A 20851-nucleotide genomic window follows, 5' to 3' on the forward strand; every position below is an offset into this window, starting at 1 on the left:
ACAATACACCAATTTATAATTCAGTGTCCCTGATCTTGTAGGAGGTTGTGGAGGCCTCTGGAGGCTTTCTTTGCTTGAGCAGGTACTAGATTACGGTGAGGATAAAGCTTGGTCATGATGTACTTCTTTAGGGGAGTGGAAGTCCTTGGTAGAACATTTTGCTTCTTTCCATTTAAGGCTCTCTTGAATATCAAAGATTATGAAGAAATGTTTCTAGTTCTCCACTGCCATCATCATGGTCTTGCTGGATAATTTTGGGCTGGCTGATGCAAAGGGCACAGTTAAAACACAGATGTCTACAATGAGCCTCCTGTCCTTTCGCATTCATTGGAAAGACTTTTTCTGTAAGAGTGAGTTGTACATTTTGATGTATTTACCAGTATCATGTAATCTGTTACGGGAGCTCTTCATTTCAATGGTATAGTCAGAGTGTTGGAGGAGACATAGCTTTTCCCCAGTGAGCTGCTGTGAACATTAATATTTTGTTAATAAAGTGGTGGTGCACTAAATTATATTAGTCTCAGGGCAGTATTAGCATACTGTCACCCAGCAGTCTCATCGTCAAAATTAAATTATTATGTGAAAGTACTTGTGGCTTTACTTGCCCCTCCTTTGAGTTACTAGAGCTATTAAGCTAAATTAAAATACTTGGATTTACAAACATGACATCAATAGCTACAGAGGGCAGGAAATTTTAACTTGGAAGGATATGCTACTTTAATAATTCACATCCACTTGGCCTTTTTATTTAGCAAGCTTTATTACGACTTTTCTGTCACTATAAACAGTCTGTCTCAGCCTTAGAGCCAGTGTTATTTCTACAATATTTGGATGCCACTGGTTGTTAACTATGCCGTTAAAAATCTTTGCCTTGATACCAACTTCTGTTTTTAGAGCCTTCTGTCACTGTTGAAGTTGGCCTCAAGTAAGGGTAAGGCAAGCCACCTCAACTTACAGGCTCTTTCCTGCCTGCAACATCTCTGTGTAGCACTAAGGAGGAGACTGCGCTTTCATCAAGACCCAAGCTTTTACTCTACAAAGCAAGGTAGTTAGTCTGATGTGAAGATATTTTAAAGGGATTCTTAAATGTTAATATTAGGTGGTGTTATTGATGAAAAATTATTTTAACATGGTTAGTTTGTTTGCAAGTTATTAACGTAAGTTAATAAATAGCAGTCAGTGACTGCAATGTGGCACTGATTTTGAATTCAGTGACTGAGCATTTCTTAAGTATATTCTTAAAGGTTCAGTGTACAATATTTAGTGCAATGTAATAGCAGAAATAAAATACATTATTCATAAATATGCTGTCATTAGTGTGTAATCACCAGAAAATACCAGCCACTGTATTTTCTTAATCTTAGAATGAGCCTTTGAAATTTACATAGGGAGTAGTGGTCAGCTATGTTGCACCCCTATGTCTCACCATTATCCCAGAATGGACAAACCAAACCCAGCTCGAGACAGGGAAGCACGATTTGGCGGGGCACCTCATCTCTTGGGTTGTCTGAATGCAGACAGTCACTACAAACTTCGTTTCAGCTAAAAAATGTATTACGTGCAGCTTGAAATCTGCAGTATAGCTCATATAGAACATATATTGTTCAATATTATATTCAGTTGAGTCAAGAGTGCCATCTAACACTAGTGACTACTCGACACAATGACTGTAAATATATAAGTCGAATGACAAGCCAGGGGAATAAGAAAATGCGACTTATAGTCCAGAAAATATGGAAGTAATTTCATTCTGCTTTATTGTGCAACTATGTTTTTTTGTATTAATTATTTACTTTTTGTCTTTTGTGACTGTATAGATCCAGTATCCCACAACTCCTCTTTCTCTTACTCCCAAGAGGTGCGGGGGACCCAGCGTTCCCAGACCTCTTCCCCAGCAGTAGAGTGCTCTCCTCGGCCCTCTGTTGTGGGACGCACAGGCCAGAGAGCCAGGGGAGATGGCCAAGATGGAGATGCAGCTTCCAACAGGTGTGCACATAGACAACTCTGGGGAAAAATGAAGAGATGAAAACAAAATAGCTTAACTGTCTTGCATGTATTTAATAATTGTCCTGTGTGAGGGCAGATATTCATCAATTTTTGGATTTTATCAGACTTCCGAGACGCAGTGTTATTGTTAGTCTTTCTACCTTGATTGCGGAAATAACTTTTTTATGTGACTTGGCATTGCAGTCAGTTCTGTTCATTAGACCTTACATTTAACAAGAGAGTTTTAAATTTTTTGGAAATATGTGCATAGTAGGTTTTTTTTTGTGGCTTTGATAACGACAGAATTGCTAGTGACACCAGCAACCCACATGAGAAGATGTGAGGAAATCTGTGGAGGATTTTATTTATTTTTTTGTATAAATATGTATAACATTAAAGGATCTCTAGAGGCTGGTATAAACTGTTTAAAAATCTGTTCTGATTTGCATGAAAGCATATTTATGATTTTATGATTTATCCCTATACAGTTCATATATCATTCCTTGTATGTGACTTGTCCAAGCACAGATCATGAATTTAAAGTTGGCTTTCTCTCCTGTCTGTGATTCACCCAGTGGCAGCTCACACAGAGGTGGAGCAGCAGTCCAGGCTCCCAGGCAGATGCCTGTGTCACCTGCAGATGTGGTTAATTTGGAGCTTCCTGACCTGGGTGTAGAAGATGTCCTGGAGCTGCAGTTACAGCAGCTCACTTTGGCACAGTTCACTGTTGCCACCATAGAGCATGCCATACCACTTCTTAAGACAGGTAGGAGTCATTGTAGTTGTTTTAGTAAAGGATGAATGGAGAAAATATCTTTTGAATATAAATAAATTCTCAATTGCTGTTTGTCTTTTCATTTTCATTTCCCTAGAATAAATCTATAATGTCAGCTGTTACTTGATATTGTTAAAAAAATCTCTCCTGCTCTTGTTCTCTTTCTCTCTTCCTCATATCTTAGAGGGTTCACATGTGTTTCATCATGTTCTGGAGCTGCTGTGCGATGCCATCCTCCTGCTTGGGGACAGTGTTTGTGAGCTGGTCTGGGACGATCGCAGCCTGGTGGGGATGGAGCTGGCAAGTCAAAACACAACTCATGACAGCCTCTTATGTTGATGAATGGATACACTTCACTGAAAAGGGGAACTGGTTTGGCCACAGACACAGACACACAGACATATGGTACTGTCAAGGAAAACTGTAGGGATGTGATTGAGCTGAAGGAATTATGTAAGGTTGCAAACACTTTCTGCTGATTACAAAGAACCTCTCACACATACATGGATAACTGTTATGTGTATCCTGGGTTTATCCAAGCAGAGAAGTGTTAGGTTAGTAAATGTCTTCATTTATTATGTGCATAAAGTCCGCACAGTGGATTGTGTTGAATGGGTATGTGTTTTTATTTACCATGCAGAGTCATTTGTTATCCTCACTGACTTGTTTAAAGAGTATGTTCCTCTGCAGGGGGACTTATACACTTGTCAAGCCCAAGCCCCTGTAGCCCTCTGCTGTTTAATACATGCCCAAAGCCTTGCAGCCTGAGAACTGTTTTGTCATCTTTATGTGGAGTACAGCTTTTGTGTGCCAGGCCTCTAGGTTTTTCCTATGGGAATGGGCCGAATTGTTCAACAAGCCACAGCAATGTACAGGGCATATACTGCCCCCTGCTGGTATTTATCGTCCATTGTTCAATTTCTGCTCTAAGAACAAAGTGGCTGAGAATAGATTGTTCCAATTTATTCATACTGAGATAGGGTGGATCTGTATCTCATCCCAAAATAATCCTGAAATCTGATTACATTCAATTCCTAACCCCTGGAACGAATTTTTCTCTTGGCTCCCAGCCACTAGCTGTGCGTTGGTGTGTGTCTGTGTATCTGAACTTGCACATAATGTGAGTACATATGCATGTGTTTGTGTGGCACGTGTGCTTTTGTCTACATTTTTGTCTGTGTATATTTTAGAAGGAGAAGCTGCAATTCTGCATGGAACTATTGGGGGATATCCTGAGCTACCATCAGAGCTATTCAGCAGACGTTCCTCACAGTGCTCAGATTCACCACAGATTGGCCTACATAGGCACTGCAATATTCACCATTAAACTCTTACAAACCATCCTCCCTCCTGAGAAGGTATATGTTTCCTTCTCAGACTATATCTGTTATTACTTCACTGCAGTTTTGTAACTAGTAAAGTTTTTGTCTTCACACAGGCTAGTGAGAATCTCCCAGAAGGCACAGCAACAGCTGTTTTCCACCTATGCTTGGACACATCGTTGGGAGGTTTATTGCCCAACCTGCAAGAGACAGCAGTGGCCTACTTGGAGCAGGTGAACTCAGATAACCATGAGCTCTACAGGAGGGTTACTCGCGCTGCCCTCTGGATGGAATCCACTTACAACTTCCTCAAGGAAGCACAGGCAGAGGTACGGTATAACCCTTGGTGTATAAATATACAAACTGCATTTCTAGAATAAAACTTTAACAGAACTATATCAGGTTGTTGGTAGGTCTGTGTAGGCTGTGACTCATATATGTATTTTTCATTAATTCCTGGAATTATTTCTTCATCAAGGGTGAGAAGAATTGGTCAGAGTTATTGGAGCTGGCAGACTACGCCATAGATGGCCTCCCATTTCACCAGCACATACCCATTGTCAAGGAATGTGTAAACATTTGCTCTTACCTGTAAGATCAAAATCATAATTTCTTGCAGTGTAAAGTCTGTTGTTATCGTTTAAATATTAATGTTTATATGCATTGTTATACGTTATTTTCATTGCCTTTTCATTAGGTGGAGGTTTGATGATCCCAATCCACTCCTACAAACAGAGAGCCAGAAACTTCTCCTAAAGCTGCTGTCCCATCCCTTGGTGTCTGTCAAGACAGAAACATATGAATGTATTTTAAACCTGGTCAAGGTCAGAGCAAGCATCTTATATAGGCAGTCAGTGTTTAAATGAGTGTACAGGTTCATGGGTAAAATCTACCAGAGCAATAATGTGGATCTGTTTGGTGGGGCACTGACACATAAAACAGTAGGATGAAGATAGATGAATCTTTGACAGTGTGCTATAAAAAAAAAAAACACTTGACATTTGAAATCAGACTTCCTTTTCATTTACCAACGACTGTCTGATTGCATGACAACATTTTAAAGTGAATTGGAGTTCTTGTAGGCATGTAAGAGGATAGCGATAATTTATGATGTGCTTTGGTGTGATTATATACACCCCTAGGACTGCCTTGGCATCCAGAATGTGTCACGACAGGAACCAGGATCCTGTGGTGCAGTCAACTTTCTTCTTCACCACAGGGTGCTCTATGAAATAAGCACTTTTGGACTTCAAGACTCTGCAGATAAGGTACTGTAGACACGTTGTACACCCCAGTACTGTACAGTACTGCAAACCTTTGAAGTACTGTACTGGGGTCATTCTGGAGACTTTTGAGATTATGAGTTAGATTATGAATTCATGTGTAAATGCAGTCAGTCAAGTATTTCTGAACAAAAAGTACTAAGATTGTTTTGTGTGTTGTTGTTGTTGTACATTACTATTGGGTCATGTTAAACTGTCAGGCTTCACCACTGTCATGTAATTTAGATGTTTTAAAAAGTGTCACATACAGTACCTGCTAGTAAATATTTTCAGTCATCCCTTTGTGAATTCAGCAGTTTACCTGTGATCTATAGGTGAATGTTGCTGCCAAGGATATTCTGCTATTCCTGCTCAAGGGACGATTAATGATGACAGCATCAACCTGGGACAGATTCACTGAGGCAATTTACCCGGTCATGCCCATATTACAGGTGCTGTGCTCTTTGTCTAGGCTTCATTTTACTTGTACTGCAGAGCTCGTAAAGCGGCATCATGTTTGGAACTTATTGTATTTATGGAAGAGGAGGGAGGTGGGGGATGGGTAGGAGGGTTGTATGTTCTTCAGAAAACATCAAAAGATCTATGATCAAAAGTGCAATTTTTGCACTCTTGGACCACAAAACTGCATATTGAGCTGCCAGTGAGAAAAATTTTGTTATTCTCTCATTTGCATATTCTCTGTTATATTGTTTCCTTTTTGGGTGTAAAAAACAAGCTTTTATTAATTGTTCAGTTTCAGGCCACAGAAAGCCTGGAAATTTTTCATGAATATACATGAGATTTTGACTAGGCTGTCAAGTGTGATTTAATTCAAGAAGGCCATTCATAGATGGGCCTGCCTTGTCAACAGGAGACGAAATGAAACCAAGCACAATCAAAGTGGTGCATATTTTATTTACTGTTGTGCTACTTAGCTGGAAATCCCCATTGTTTGCTCCATTGTGTGTCAAGGCAGTTTGAGCATTGTGCGTCTCTCTCTGTGTGCCAGGGTTACGCTAGTACTGAGGACTCACTGGGAAACTGTGTCCTGCTGATAAGTGACATGTCAGACATGGCAGGAGACACTGTGTTTCCAACTACAGCCAAGCTACAAGGAGCACTTCGACTCCTTTTCTCTAAACATTCAACGTGAGTCTGAGTTCTGGGTCGTTGTTTTCTGCTTGTTATTTTTTGGTGTGTGTTAATGGCCATGGTCAGGTATTTGTGTGTGTTAGTCCAAGATCATAAGTCCCAGACCTTGAATATTGAGAGAGATGAAAATTAACACCATGTTGTTAATAAACAATAGAATTGTCAAAGAAACAAACATGAAAAACAGGTAACGTCTTAAATGATGTATCAGTGCTTTAATGCAGTTAACATAGTGGTTTATAGCATAAACAAGTTGATTTATATTGATTTATAGTCACTGTGAATTACATCTTTGACACTATACTTTATTCATTAACAGTGTGAGAATAGCAGCAGTGCAACAAATCCTTCCTCACTTAACTAGCTCTGATGAAGCCAAATCAGCCAGACCCGACTTGGATCAACCAACAATCTCTTCACTCTCCAAACTCTACTGTCTCAGAAACTCATTAGATATCACACTGGACAACAGCAGCAAGTCTGTACTCAAGGTATGAATCTACATACAGGGTAAGAAGAGCACACTAGCATATACTTATACAGATACAAAAATTAGTGCTTAAGCAGTGTGTTTTATGGTGTGTAGGTGGAGTTGGTGGAGAAGCTCTTTTGTGTCCTGTCTGCAGACACTGTTGACATCTCTTTGAGAAGATCAGCTGCAGAACAGCTGTCTGTTGTGCTACAAAGTGAGTAGCCTGATAGAAGATAAATGAGAGCAGTAATATACAATATATATACATATATATTACATTGTATATTACAATATACAATGCCACTTATAAGTTTTATGTGTATGTGTGTGTACATATAAATACAGGCTCTGGAAGGGTAGAAGTTTTAAATTACTGTCTTTGTCTAGTTCTGTGAATTTCTCTTGATATGGTTGAGTGATTTTATTGTAATGGGAAACACACTTACCAGTTACACTTCGGTCCCTTCTAACTACCATATATTTGGTTGTGCGAAACAACCACTGTGGTCTACCCCACAAGTTACTGCTGATCTGTAAATGGGATACTTTCCTGAATATACAAACAGAGTGCAGATGGGTAAAAATTCACATGAATCTAAGGTTGATTTGAGAGTGATAACTGAGCTTGATATACTATAATGATATATAGTACCTGAATTGTCATCCACATAAAAAAGGTTTGACTAATTAGTTCTGGATTGACATTTTATGCACATGACAAAATTAGAAAAATAACTTTTTTAAGGTTTGTGCAATAAGACTCCCCTTATGAAAACAGCAAATTATAGCAGAGTGCAGGATTAAGTTTGTCCCTTCCCACCACCATATGTTTTAGAGAAGCATTGTTGAGGATTATGCAGATAATTATTTTCAGTATACTGAATTCTCTTACTTCCCTGCAGACACCACAATGCACCCGGTGCTGAAGAGTCTTGGAATTACAGACAAAGTCATTTCTTTCATTATGGAGAGTGTAAACAACAACAAGGTAAAAACAAACCTGCCTGGTAAAGTAATAAATTGATGTGTTCCGAATAAATGGTTGTTATAGCCATTTGTAACCGATGCTGTATCTTATAAATACACTGATTTGTGCTCCCGTTTGTGTACATGCCTTCACTTATGTGGTCATGTAAGTACATGTATTGCCCAGAGGATGTGGAGGAAATCTGAGGCATGCATGAGAGAAGGATGAAATGGCCTGTATTAATAGTGTCAGACAGGCCCTGGTCAGCAGTAACTTGCCCTCTAGATACTGCAGTCTGCTGATCATTCCAAGGCCTTGATTCAGGAGCTGCTAACAGGGGCAGTCCTCCACCATGTCTGGTTACATCGAGGTGGAGGGACAGTGACACAGAGAATGACTTTTCTCAACTATGTATAAGAGGGATCCCTGCAGGTTGTATGTGTCCCAACCCTTCATTGCCTGCAACCTGTGCAGTCACGAAATTTGGGTTTAGTTTAAGTGAAGTGGCACTAAAGAGATTCTGTGCTTTTGAATGTGTAAGAGCCAGTCGGAGGATACAGAAAGAGAATGTGAGTGTTTGTTTGTGTTTTCCCTCCAATTAACCACTGAGTGCGTATGTTGGTGTTTTCCCCAGAGCTTGGATTGTCTGCTGGAGCCTTTCGTATGTATCCTGAGGAAGCTTGTGTATGCTGATCCGTCTCTGAGGCACAGCCTGGCACAGCGCAACCTCCTGCTCCTCACACTGCTCAGGGGTATATTCACTCATTAAGTAACATCTATACATGTTGTGTTGTGTAGCTCAGGGGCACACTCTCCAAAAAAGATTTGAAGTCATCTAGTGAGGCACAGCTTTTAGTCATGTTGTCACACTGTAGTAAGTAGCGTATTAGTATGATGCAACTTGTTGCTATGGAGTTAATCTCAAATACATTATTTTGAGATTTATCTATAAAGCAGAAGCTGGTGAGATACAAACATTTTTGGTGCATAACTGGTAGTCAAATACTGAAGGTTTTACTTTAAATTAGGGAGACATTACAGTCTTAACATCCTGATGATGACTACTTGTATACTTATAAGAATGTTATAGAAGTTTTTTGTGCAAAAAATATATGTGCCCTTTTATATGCATTAAAGATATTTGTACAATTCTGTTTTAAACACTGATTTTATTAAGCCTGAAGATGCTAAATTATGGGGTTATCTTGTTACAGTGTAAACAGAGCTGCTAGTGGTGTGACAGTGTCTTCTGCTGTTTCCAACCTTCAATTTTGAAGCAGATCTTTTAAGTGTTTGTTATTCTAAAGGATTTTTAAGTTAACAACAAACAAAACAATTCAATAATCATCATGGTGTTATGTAAAAATATGTGTGCCCATTCTAGCATCCCTGATATTGAAGGAGAACAACGGCAATGGAAGTGATATTGCTGTGCTAATGTGTTTACTACTTTTCGATAAAATTGCCAGCATTGAATTATGGTGAGTTTTGTTCCTGTCTTTGACTTGAACCATATCTTCCTCAAAAATATATGTCCATGCAGCACTTTGTTTTACTATGTCCTTGCCTGTGATCTCAGGTCAGACAAATCCAACATAGATGTGACTTTTGCAACGTTCTCCCTACCACTTACAGTAATACGCAGGTAAGTTGATCTGTGGAGTTGTGAAGGTTGTATCAGGGCTGCTTTCTCCTCATCAGCAGTATCTTACAAATGATATTCCCAATAGACATTTTACTCATCTTCCCAACTTTTCTCCCAGGTATAATATCCCTTTTCAGGCGGCAAGTCATCACGCTGTCAGCCCATACTGCTGCATTCTGCCTCCATCCTCTGACCTCCTGACTCTGGCCCCTGCCCGCCAAGTCCTGACAGTGACCTGGAACACGGCATGGCATTCTGGGATAGACAACCTTTTCGAAAAGCTGCATGGTATTTCTACCACGGTTACTGAGTAAGAATCTTAACGTTTTTTTACTGCTAGAAGCTGTGATCTTAAACTGTGTTGTTGTTTTAGAACTAGTCCTTCTCTATTCTAAGTAACAAAAATGTGTATCTTGTCATATTTTTTTTAGTTTACAGTATAGTAATTAAACTATTAATATTAAATTATTTATGAAGAATTTTTACTCTGTTTTTAGATAATCCTGATATGATTTATTGTAGTTGGAAATTGAAAGTTGGATATCAAAGAAACTTACCATAAAAATAATTCCATTGAAGGACTATTTAACCACAGAAAAGGGTACAGTGTTTTGTCATGTGGAGAATTGTTGGGAAGAATTTGTTTCAGAAGCCTTGCATCTTGTTTCATCTGTTTTCATTTATTTTGATTGTGACCTAATTCAAATAAATGAAAATGTGTCTCACACAGTTTAAACAAGCTTGGCAACAGCAAAGATTCAGAGTTTCAGATGATCAATCTGCTTGAAACTCATACAGCATTTATTAGTGAGAGAAGACTACCTTTTTCAGGTGAATTTGTAAAAACTGAGAGGTATCTTCTTTACTTCTTATTTTATGTGGAGTACTGCGCACAGGCCTATATCCTCTGATAGTGTTGTTGTTCTTACATATTTTTTTCATGCCAAGATTTTTAAACTTTTGGTTTGTACTGTTTCTTTACGTCTTTGTTTCAGTTGCAATAATTATTACAATTACAAATCTCTCCTTCTATTACTTTAAAATATGTAAGTGATCAAATATGTTTGTTAATGCAGTTGTCGGTATGCTTCTGACAATTCCAATTACACATTTTGAATGCATCTTAAGCAATTTCCTTTTTTTCTGCACAGATTTCATCCTGATCTGAAGCTGTCAGAAGCACAGATTCTGTCACTGCAGGCAGTGCATCTTCCGACTGCACTGCAGGACTGCATCCAGGACATCATTACAGCAGCAGAACACAGTTTGGTAACCTCTGCCCTCTCCAGGCTCAACTTCTACTTGCTGATTGACAGAATGGCCCTCCCTCACATCCCCACCCATAGCTGCAGAGAGATCCTTCAGTCTCTCAGTTGGCAAATAGCAGTGACCAGGTACAGTGAATTTAATGAAAGATTCAACTACGTCAGTAGAAATGTCTTGCAAATGATTATGAATTATACAAATAATGGGAGGGTTTAAGGCTGCCATTCAAATTTCTTGCTAAAAGTACTCAACCTAAAAGTTAAAATATTATAACTTGATATAGTGATAATGAAGAACAGGCCAACCAAAGTAGATTTAAGTATTTTAATTATTTCATTTGATTCAATAAGTTTATCACCATTTCTCTGCCAATATTTCTATTTAGAAGCATATGTATAAAATTAAATTTCCACTGCACAATTTTTTACAATAAAATAATAATAAAGAACACAGATTAGAAAAAACTTTTTTACTATATATATATATATATATATATATATATATATATATATATATATATATATATATATATATATATATATATATATATATATATATATATATATATATATATATATAGTAAAAAAGAAAAAAGTTTTTTCTTACATATACACACTCAGTTTAATTGTGTAATTAAGGAAAGGAAAGTGGGTGTAACCTTTTAAAAACTGTGAACAGTTCAAACATGTCTCATGAGTTCTTTTGATATCTTGGTGGATATCTCCTGTTCCAACGCTCAGAACAAACAGCACAGAGAAGAAAAAATGTCTTCTTCATTTACAGGGATACACTAAACTGACACAGAGTAAATGTCTATAGTCAAATTAATGAGCGTAACCTTTTAAAAACTCAAAATAACTGAAAGATGCATGATGATATAATTTTTGGGGTTTTGTATCTTGGTAAGTTTCACCAGTTCCAATGTTCAGCACAGAGAAAAAGTCTTCATCATTTAAGGTATTGTGCTGCTAAACTGGCACAAACTGCTAAACTGTTTTTACAGAAAAGAGAAAATGAAAAGAATTTATCTGAACACCTTTGATGAAGTAGCGTAAGAACATAAGAAGAGCTGTAATGAATGAGTGCCCCCCGTTTCAGTGAATTTCTCAGATGAGTCTTTGTAGAATGAAAAGCACTCATACGAGGAAAAACAGCACACAACATTCATTGATTTCAAATAACTGATGCAAATATAATTGATTAGCTACAGAGCATTCATCTCATACAGTTTTAACAATTATTGTAAAAAGGTGGAGGGGAGCCCTATGGTAATGTGTTAATATTCTGAATGTGAAATGCAACTATTTTGGTAGAAATGTTGTGTTGTAGTATTTAGTTTTGCTCTGGGTCTCAGTATTTTTGTTTAATTACATGCAATATATCCCGTTGTCTATCTCTGTATTTACTGTTTAAAAATGCTATAATTTCGAGTCTCTTACATATGAAGTATCTTTTAACACTTTCTTCCTCTCTTGTCATGGTGTCTGCCTCTTAATTACTGCAGGTTTCTGCAGGTACGTCCAGCCTGCGTTGAGGATGAGAAGTTGCTGGTTGGCATAGTAGCATTTTTGAATGCCTACTTCAAACACATGCACACTGAGTCTGCATCTGACCCAGAGGACAAGGACCTGCGCTGGATATTGGAGCTCCTTCTCGAACAGGTACAGATAATTTACAATGTGTAGACAAGTGGAGAAATAAAATCTCACTACAGTGGTGTAGTATTTCATTTTAAGGTTTTGACTACAAAGGGATTTTTGACCCATTTTTTTTTTTGTAAAATAGTTTATGGGTCCTGGGATTTCATAGTTTCATTTCTACTGGCCATTTTAGTAATATTTTATGTTACTGGGGGAATTCCTGTAGCTTGTGTTTGGTGTGAGTGAACATCTCTGTTAACTAGTAATCTGGTTAGGTTCTCTCTTCTCCAATACAGAAGATTATATGTCTGTAATTAAAACTTGACTGCAGCACATATAGTCAAACAAGCTGAACATATTACTCTCTCTAAACAACAGAAAAGTATTATCACAGTATACCACCTCAGACCTGTGACAAACATTATTTCCTGAGCTCAGAAAACATAGTTGGATTCATACTTTTGCCCTAGGAGATAACCCACCACACTGTTTTATTGGGGAGAGCTACTTTTAGAATTTAATCTGTCTCACCTTTCTCATTAATGTGTGTCTAAACAATACATCCTCCCATGGCAGCTAAAGCAGACTCATATTGAATGCCTGGTAGGGTTGAGGAGCTTTGCTCTGCTCTGACTTTTCTGTAATTACTAAGCTGTTTCAGGAACATCTGTCACTCCCTATACTTGCATTAACTGTCTATTCAATGTAAATTGCTCAGTAAGAAATTCTACATCTGATTTTTTTATAGGGAAAGAAGATGGTGTTTGGTCAAATACACCTGTCAGCCTTCTCTACAACCTCCCACTGCTTTGAACTTGAAAAGTTAACAGATAACATCTGTTTTACTAGTAATTTTTCATAATGAACAATTCTTGACAATTGTAATGTCTTTGTATAAAAAGGAAATACAAAACATAAAAACTGATGAACACTTGCATAACCTGTCAAAATTCAATACACAAGACAAAGAAAAAAATATATTAAAAAAGACAAGCAGACAAAGACAAGAAGTACTGTTGCATCACAATACCCTAAAAGGTTATAACTGCATATAATTAAAAAAGCAAAAGAATAAATAATCTATTAATGTCCTTTAATCTACCTGTCATCCAGGAGACTATTTCCCTCCTTAATCTCTTGCTTGGTGTGGAGACTCAGAACCCAGCTCAGGACCTAGGGGAACCAGAGGAACTGAAGAACCATGTCTGCCAGAGACTTCAGAGAGAACTCACCAGCTTCTTTGACACCTTACTACTTAGACTAACACACAGCACTGACAAGTAAGAGGATTACCAAATGCTAAAGTCCTTCATTTTATTTACTTACTGCTAATATGTTTTGAAATTTAATTGGAAACAGCTACATCAGTCCAATTTCTGTTAATATTAATAAGAGAATAGAGTGAACAAGAATGGAGTCAACTATAGATGTCTGTACAAAAATCGTGCAGACAGGATAGGCTACCTATGTATGTATGTATGTATGTATGTATGTATGTATGTATGTATGTATGTATGTATACATATATGCCAAGCATGTGAAAAATCACAGGTATACTAGGAATTGGTATTTTAATTGTCATCTTGTCTACCCTCTTGTCTTGTCTGTTTTGATTTTATCTCACTTTTTTCCTGTCTGTCCAGGCTGTGTTTGGCTTTAGCAGGCCCCTTCAAGAGCCAGCTGGCAGTCCGCTTGCTTCAAAGCCTGCGGGTGTCAGACGCCCCGCGTTTCTATGGCCTTCCCAGTCTGGAGAGAACACTGCAGGGTATGGTCAGCCTGACTGCCCGGCATGGCTGGAGCTCCCACTGCCCTGATCTGGAGCCCAACACCCTCTGCTCAAAGTATCTCAGTGGGCTATTAGAGGTGTGTGTTTGTGTTAGCATATTCAAGCCTCCTACCATCTCACCAGAAATGAGACTGCCTACAGAAATGAATAAAGCAAAAAGTGTGGTACTTTCTGAGGAATTAATTAAAATTAAACTAAATATGGTTATGGGACATGAATCGCAATAGGTAAAAATCTCATTGATTAGATATGCCATACTGTGAAGATGCTGATGAGATTAATCAACCTTGGCTGTTCCATCTGTTCACTTGTTCAACAGTCCATAAAACAATAGTGTAACACAGTGCAGACCAGCTTGCACAGTAGTTGTCAGCACAGAGGTGTCCAAAATTTTATTTTGTTTGGGAATGAAGTCCCCCTGTGGAATAGATGATTCTGTTTACACAGTACCTAGCACTGTTCATTTAGTTTGTTTTAATTACCCTGGACATGAATTAACATTAGATGAAGATTGAAGGTTAATTCTTTTTCAGACTAAACCCCCAGTTGCAGCTGGGGTAACAATCAGATACCTTACACTTTCACCTCAGCCTTCTCAACCCTCCAAACTACCTCTCACCTGATACTTCTGGCACTGTAGGGCCCTACAGCTCATCAGGCCTTGGGCTCCTTTTGCTTCCTTTGCTCTTCAGAGCAGTCCCACATCCTGATGGCACATCAAAGCAAAATAATTAGTCTCAGCTGTGTTTAGCTGTGCTTTTAGATGCAGTGAGTTGCATGACAGGCTAGAGTAATCACTAAATTCGAAACAAGTACTCTTTGTTCAGTCAACTGGTATTCAAATGACAAGCAGACGCTAGGAGCAACATAAATACTAAATACTTAAAATCCAAAAAGCAAACAGTTCTGTAAGTTCCATTTTTACAGAATGAAAAATTATGGATGGAAAACAATAAAATATATGATTGCAGTGCACTTTCTTATAATCTGTGTCACAGGTAATCTCTTCGTTTTATGTTGAGTGGGGAGGCAACTCTATGTCTTTCATGGGGAAAGGTGTGACCAAGAATGCTGTCATTTGCTTGCTTCATCTGTCCCATGAAATGATGGCTGAGAATAAGGACAAGGTAAGTGTCATCAATGGCTATAGTACTGTAAGGATGCTGGTTAGATGCTGGTTGGATTTGCAAAATTGATCACAACCCTTCATGCAGTACACTAGACGAGAGTCTAGTCTTTTGACAGTGTGTGGACCCAAGAATGTGCTATACTTGTTTATATTACAATAATTTTGAATCTAACCACAACCAGGTTATTCATTTTTATTTTTTTTTTCCTTAGGACTTCATTTCCCAGTGGTCTTTGGGAACTGAGGCAGCTTCTGGGGAGGCTAGTACTTCTCAGTTGGGTTTGGCCTGGCTCATTCCACTATGGGTCGATCGAGATCAAGAGGTGCAGACAATTTTTTCAGATTTTATATTTCTCTTACTTATGCCTTTGTGCTAACATCGAAACATAAAGTACATGTGTATTATAGGACAGTGGTTCCCAGAATTTTCCTGCTACAATAAATAATATATGAAACAATGCTATATAATTTAATTTACTTGTTCAGCTCCATAATGTCAGACATTAATATTTTCAGATGTACAACTAAGTGTGTACTCTCTTTCCAGCCATAGTGCTGGTGAAGGTGAATCTGCCTCATCCTCATTTTTGTCTTTGTTTTTGTAACTGCCAAATTTAGAGGTGTTGGGGTTGGTTTGGCATCTGCTTTACTTGGCAGTTCTTTCAAAAACTTCTCCATGCTAGGATTGTAGTACCATACATTGTTTATATTTAGTCATCGCTGCGCTCCCCTGTTGTAACTCCAAATCATTACTTTTTAGAATTCTACTTGAACGCTATACACAACCTGCACAGCCAAATTCACATCTAATTTAGCTATAGATATGGTCATTTTTCATAAAACTAACAGCCTCTTTTGTTGATGTTAGAGGCCTGTCACTATATGTATATATAGGTTATTGTTCTATATCCTTCTCTTCCTGTTTTTTTCTTTCCTCAAACATCCACCCAAATTCATATCTCCATTCTCATGTCAGGTGAGGTTTGCCAGTTTAGGTTTGGGTGCAGCTTTGTCTTCAGTGCCCAGCGGGTGTCAGGCTCTGTGTGCCAGCTGTCAGAACATCAGCGGAGGCCTATGGGGCACATTGCTCAACATCCTCCTGGATCAGCAAGAGAGTAGCATGGTCCGTAGAGAGGTATGATGTTAGAATGCAAATCTGGTCTATAATTGTCCAAAAAGCCCTTTTTTTGTGTGTGATACACAGGAAATAAATAACTTGCTCTACTGTGTCCTTGGACAAATAATAGAGCACTAGATGGGTCATTTTAATATTTGCCATTGATGAAAGATGGGTAACAGTTGAAAGTAAAGCAAACTGTCAAAATGCAGGACAGACTGTTGGTGTTTTTGTCTGAGAATGACTTTTTTACTTACTTTTAATACTGGCTTAAATGCCGATGAAGCATAGTGGAGCAAGGCAAATTTCACTTTTTCACCAGTGCTTGACTATTATGTTTTACTAGCCAAACACTGGCAGGTGGCACTGTTGCTGATTCTAACTTGACCTAGTGTGTGTCTGTCTTTTTTTGGGGGGTTTGTATGTCCAGGCTGCATTTATCCTGCAGAACTTGCTGGTGATGCCCATGCCTGCCAACGCAGAGGAGGCCAAGGACTCCAACTGGCAGGTCAGTAGCTCTGCCAGCTAGTTAAAAAGTTTTTATAGACCATGAGCTGCTTTCTCTCTGCATGTCTGTTTCTCTATTTCTATCCCCTCCTCTGTCCCTCCAAGTTCTAACTCTCCTTTAGTCTCTTGTTAAGCCATGCAGGGATCAGGCCAATTGCGTTGCTAGAGTTGAACCTTTGTATGGAGGCAGGAGTCACATCCAAAAAAATTAACTTTAAATACTAATGGCATTTTCATTTAAGATTATTCATTAACAATGAAGATAGATGTATATCAAAGATGAAAAGAGGTACATTTTTTAATTCTTACCTTTATAACTAATTATAATCATATGTGTTGGTTTATAACACAAAAAGCTACAGAAAAGTGAAATATATAAGGTTAAACTTGAAGATCTGGAAGAGTTGCCATGTTTAACAGTATCAATTATAACACAAAATGTCAGTGTTTAATTACAGTTTTATATTCCTGACAGAAATTAGATAGTAAGAATCAAGCAAAGCTGAATCCAGTGGGATTTTACCAAAAACTTCACCCTAGTCCTAGTCCTTTTTTCACATCAGTGGAAGTTCAGTCAAGGTCATAACTGTATAATTGTCTTTTATCTCCCTGCATATTTCATATATCTCTGCTAGCTGTATGCCAGAGGTGAAACGGTTGCATTTTCTATTCTTATCTTTCAAAAGGCTTTGGTTTATAAAATTGTCAGAGCAAAAGCTACAGGAAAAAAAAGGCTAAACTTGAAAATTTGATAGACTTGCCAAGCACAGCTTAATTAAAACAAAAAACAACTCAAATCATAACACGTCTCCTTGTAGATATTTAATTACAATCTTATATTCCTGACAAGCATTACATTATTAGGAATCAAGCAAAGTTGAATCCAGTTGGACTCCTCCCTAGTCCTAGTCCTTTTTTCACTTCAGTGGAAGTTCAGTCAGTGTCATAATTGTGTAATAATTAGCTGTTATTGCTGTCTATTACATATATTGCTGCATTGGTTCCATTTTCACCTTCTCTCTTCCAGCACCCATGTGTCCATGATGAGGTATCTGGTGTGTCTTTGGTGGGTCTTCCAGCACTCCAGGCTCTGCTCTACCACTGTCAGTACTTCCAGCATGTGGCTCTCTGTGCCTCCAGTTGTTACCATGGCAGGTACACTTTACACCTACGTCCTCACACTGGTGCTAGCGGTGGCTCCAACCATCAGGAGAGCACCTCAGTGGGTAAGCTTGACATTTATTATCCTCCTGATGGGGTACAGAAAGAGAAATCTGGTATAACTTTTATAATGTGTATCTCAAAAATGAAATTAAAACAGTAGCTGAATTTCTGAAGTTTTTTTTTTTTTCTTTTCTATTTTTATCCATAAAAAAAGTCTTCTGTAGTCTTGATGTGTTATGTGTGTATGTTTATCTAGATTCTGAAAACTCTGTTTGGTTTTGGAAGTACGACCCCCAAGCACCAACCGGCAACTCTAGCAGATCTTCAAGCTCTCTCTCTACATCGAGCACAATGGTCAGCAATGATTTTATACACTCTGATATACAAACCAACAAATGCATTAAGTCAAGTGATCCTCAAATCTTCACATTGTCCATTACAGATAAGAGGCTCAGGGCCGCACACACCTAAACCTGTCTCCCCATTGAGCATCACAGATGACAGCCCTGTGAGCAGACTGATGGCTCAAGGTACCACAGAGTGTGTGTATAACCTGTGTGCATATGTGCATTCACAGTGATAGTAACACTGCATGGTTTTTGTTCTTCATACAATATAAATCTTCACATTTTTTTCCTTTTGAAGCAACCTCACTGTGGTCAGTGATATTTAGAAGCTAAAAACTGTTCCCCATATTTGTATTTTTACAGTATCTACCTGTCTTTCATTAAGAGGTCATCATACCTTTACTTACAGACAGAGATGTGATTTGGACAGTGTGGGAATCATTGGGAAAGTCTTTTTTAGCTATCTATTGATGTGTCTCACAGGCCAGAGTGACACAGACACCGGTGACTCGATCACCTCTCAAGACTCCCGACAGGGCGAGCCCTCTGCTGGGGAACCTGTTGTCATGGTAACTCATGAACTCCTGACAGCCCACTGTGGTCTGTTGACTAACCTGTTGGCCATCCTGCCATGTTTCACCCTCACTGCTATTCGACACAATCAGCTCCTCCAAGTCCTGTCCAGGTAAGATGTGTCCTGTAATACAACATTTGTTATGTTCAGTCTACTGCAGTGTTAATTTTGGTAGCTATTTTAGCATTAGTCTTCATTGAAAACACTTCTTAGTCACTTTTTAGGCATTTTCATCCTTTGTTGTTTTAGTCTAATTTTAGTCGACAAATAACCATTATGGTTACACTGGTCTACGAGGAGAAAGCCTCAGAAATAAAAGTAGCTAAATTTTACCAGAATTGGGTCACTAATAAAGGAAGCTTCAGGTCAAAATTGCATCAAAATAATTCAGATAAGGAGGGGGGTGTGTGATGCTTAACTATTCTGCAAAATTTGATATAGCAATGAGAATAGTGCCTCACCAATCCAATTATTATTTATCTTTTAATTGAGACCAATAATGTAACTTTCCATTCATTTCTTGATTTTTCATGTAACATTTTCATGCTTTTTTTTTTTCCAATGAAAAACTGACCGAATCGTGCGTGGCTTCTACTGTACTTTGTCAAGAAATTACGAGGCATCATGATCATCAGACACCCCTTTCACTTGTAGGCAAATATACTCGCCTGTGTATAGATAATTATAAATCTTTATCGTTAAATATTCAGCCAGTACATTCATAACCTTTTTTCAAATTCATCTAATCAAAATATATAAGATTTAGCACATTTTATCTCGGCAGTCAATAATTTCCCAAAATTTGTAGACCAGTGCTATCAGACATTACTTTTAGTCTAATTGCAGTTTTCTTCCTACCGAATCCCCCAGGTGTAGAAGCCATGTAATTCTGGTTAACAGCTCAGAGAACGCTCCTCTGCTTGGTACTGTCAACTTCCTGAGATTACATCTACAACACGTCCCTTATCCAATCCAATGAAATACAGTGCTTAAGCGAAAACTGAACATGAGACCAGTTTTGAATGTCTAATATCTGGAAAATAATGTTCTAACCCACTCTCCTGAAGAAAAAAACAAAAATTTCATCATAGTTTCTATCATCAGATATTAGTTTTAGCTCACCAGCACCTAGTCCTAGTTATTATGAAAAAAAAAAAAAAGTCATTATCGAACATTTTTCTCATCATCTTCATTAACAAAATTCACGTTGAGTGTTAAGTTCATTGAGGAAATATGTTGTTTGAAAGAAAGATAATTATATAAATATTCTTGATAACTGATTATTTTATATCAGACATTATAGTTGCAGGAAGTTTTTCTCAGGTTAAATAAGTAATAAAATCAAGAAGTTGAGATTTTATGGTAATTGTAGCTTTAGTCCCCTGTAGCTAGTCTCTTGAAAACACACATTTTATGTTATGTTTTTTCTCTTTCAAAGTCTGGTAGATATTGGACCCATTGAGAAATGCCTGGCTGAGCTGAAGATACCCAGCATCCTACCAGGAGAGAGAGAATCCATCAAGAGTCAGGTGAGGAACACAGTGATAGACAATTCTGAAGTGTTTTTTAACTTATTTTGTTACTGTGACTTACCTCAAAAAACGTGGGCTGGTACAGTTCAGCGCATTTCTCAGTGCAGTGTTAGAGTATCTGAGGGCACTTCAAGATTTTAGAGTGGGTGGAATATTTAACAAGCTTGTACTCAAATCGTACCATTGTTTTTGCAGCTTAGAATGCAGG

At 38.1% G+C, this 20851-nt stretch overlaps 1 protein-coding gene across 4 annotated transcripts in view; it reads left to right on the forward strand.

The window, feature by feature from the left end:
* Positions 1-20851, forward strand: part of rttn (rotatin) — a 32014-nt gene that overhangs the window by 3349 nt on the left and 7814 nt on the right. For 3 of the 4 annotated variants that reach the window (XR_003294745.1, XM_026292125.1, XM_026292128.1), the window contains 31 exons: positions 895-1045; positions 1818-1986; positions 2562-2752; positions 2946-3061; positions 3952-4119; positions 4200-4412; positions 4562-4674; positions 4781-4907; positions 5226-5351; positions 5681-5797; positions 6355-6494; positions 6817-6988; positions 7084-7183; positions 7872-7957; positions 8571-8688; positions 9321-9417; positions 9516-9581; positions 9700-9891; positions 10733-10975; positions 12352-12508; positions 13601-13767; positions 14131-14350; positions 15272-15400; positions 15615-15725; positions 16379-16537; positions 16950-17027; positions 18054-18252; positions 18438-18544; positions 18633-18720; positions 19021-19222; positions 20550-20640. Coding sequence is in view for 3 of the 4 variants with exons in the window: in XM_026292125.1 (XP_026147910.1) it covers positions 895-1045; positions 1818-1986; positions 2562-2752; positions 2946-3061; positions 3952-4119; positions 4200-4412; positions 4562-4674; positions 4781-4907; positions 5226-5351; positions 5681-5797; positions 6355-6494; positions 6817-6988; positions 7084-7183; positions 7872-7957; positions 8571-8688; positions 9321-9417; positions 9516-9581; positions 9700-9891; positions 10733-10975; positions 12352-12508; positions 13601-13767; positions 14131-14350; positions 15272-15400; positions 15615-15725; positions 16379-16537; positions 16950-17027; positions 18054-18252; positions 18438-18544; positions 18633-18720; positions 19021-19222; positions 20550-20640 (4413 nt within the window). In the remaining variant the exon portion in view is untranslated. The remainder of the gene's footprint in view (positions 1-894; positions 1046-1817; positions 1987-2561; positions 2753-2945; positions 3062-3951; positions 4120-4199; positions 4413-4561; positions 4675-4780; positions 4908-5225; positions 5352-5680; positions 5798-6354; positions 6495-6816; positions 6989-7083; positions 7184-7871; positions 7958-8570; positions 8689-9320; positions 9418-9515; positions 9582-9699; positions 9892-10732; positions 10976-12351; positions 12509-13600; positions 13768-14130; positions 14351-15271; positions 15401-15614; positions 15726-16378; positions 16538-16949; positions 17028-18053; positions 18253-18437; positions 18545-18632; positions 18721-19020; positions 19223-20549; positions 20641-20851) is intronic. The other variant, XM_026292126.1, reaches the window with a different exon arrangement.

This window comes from Mastacembelus armatus, chromosome 20, assembly GCF_900324485.2.
Source record: "Mastacembelus armatus chromosome 20, fMasArm1.2, whole genome shotgun sequence".
Lineage (NCBI taxonomy): Eukaryota > Metazoa > Chordata > Actinopteri > Synbranchiformes > Mastacembelidae > Mastacembelus > Mastacembelus armatus.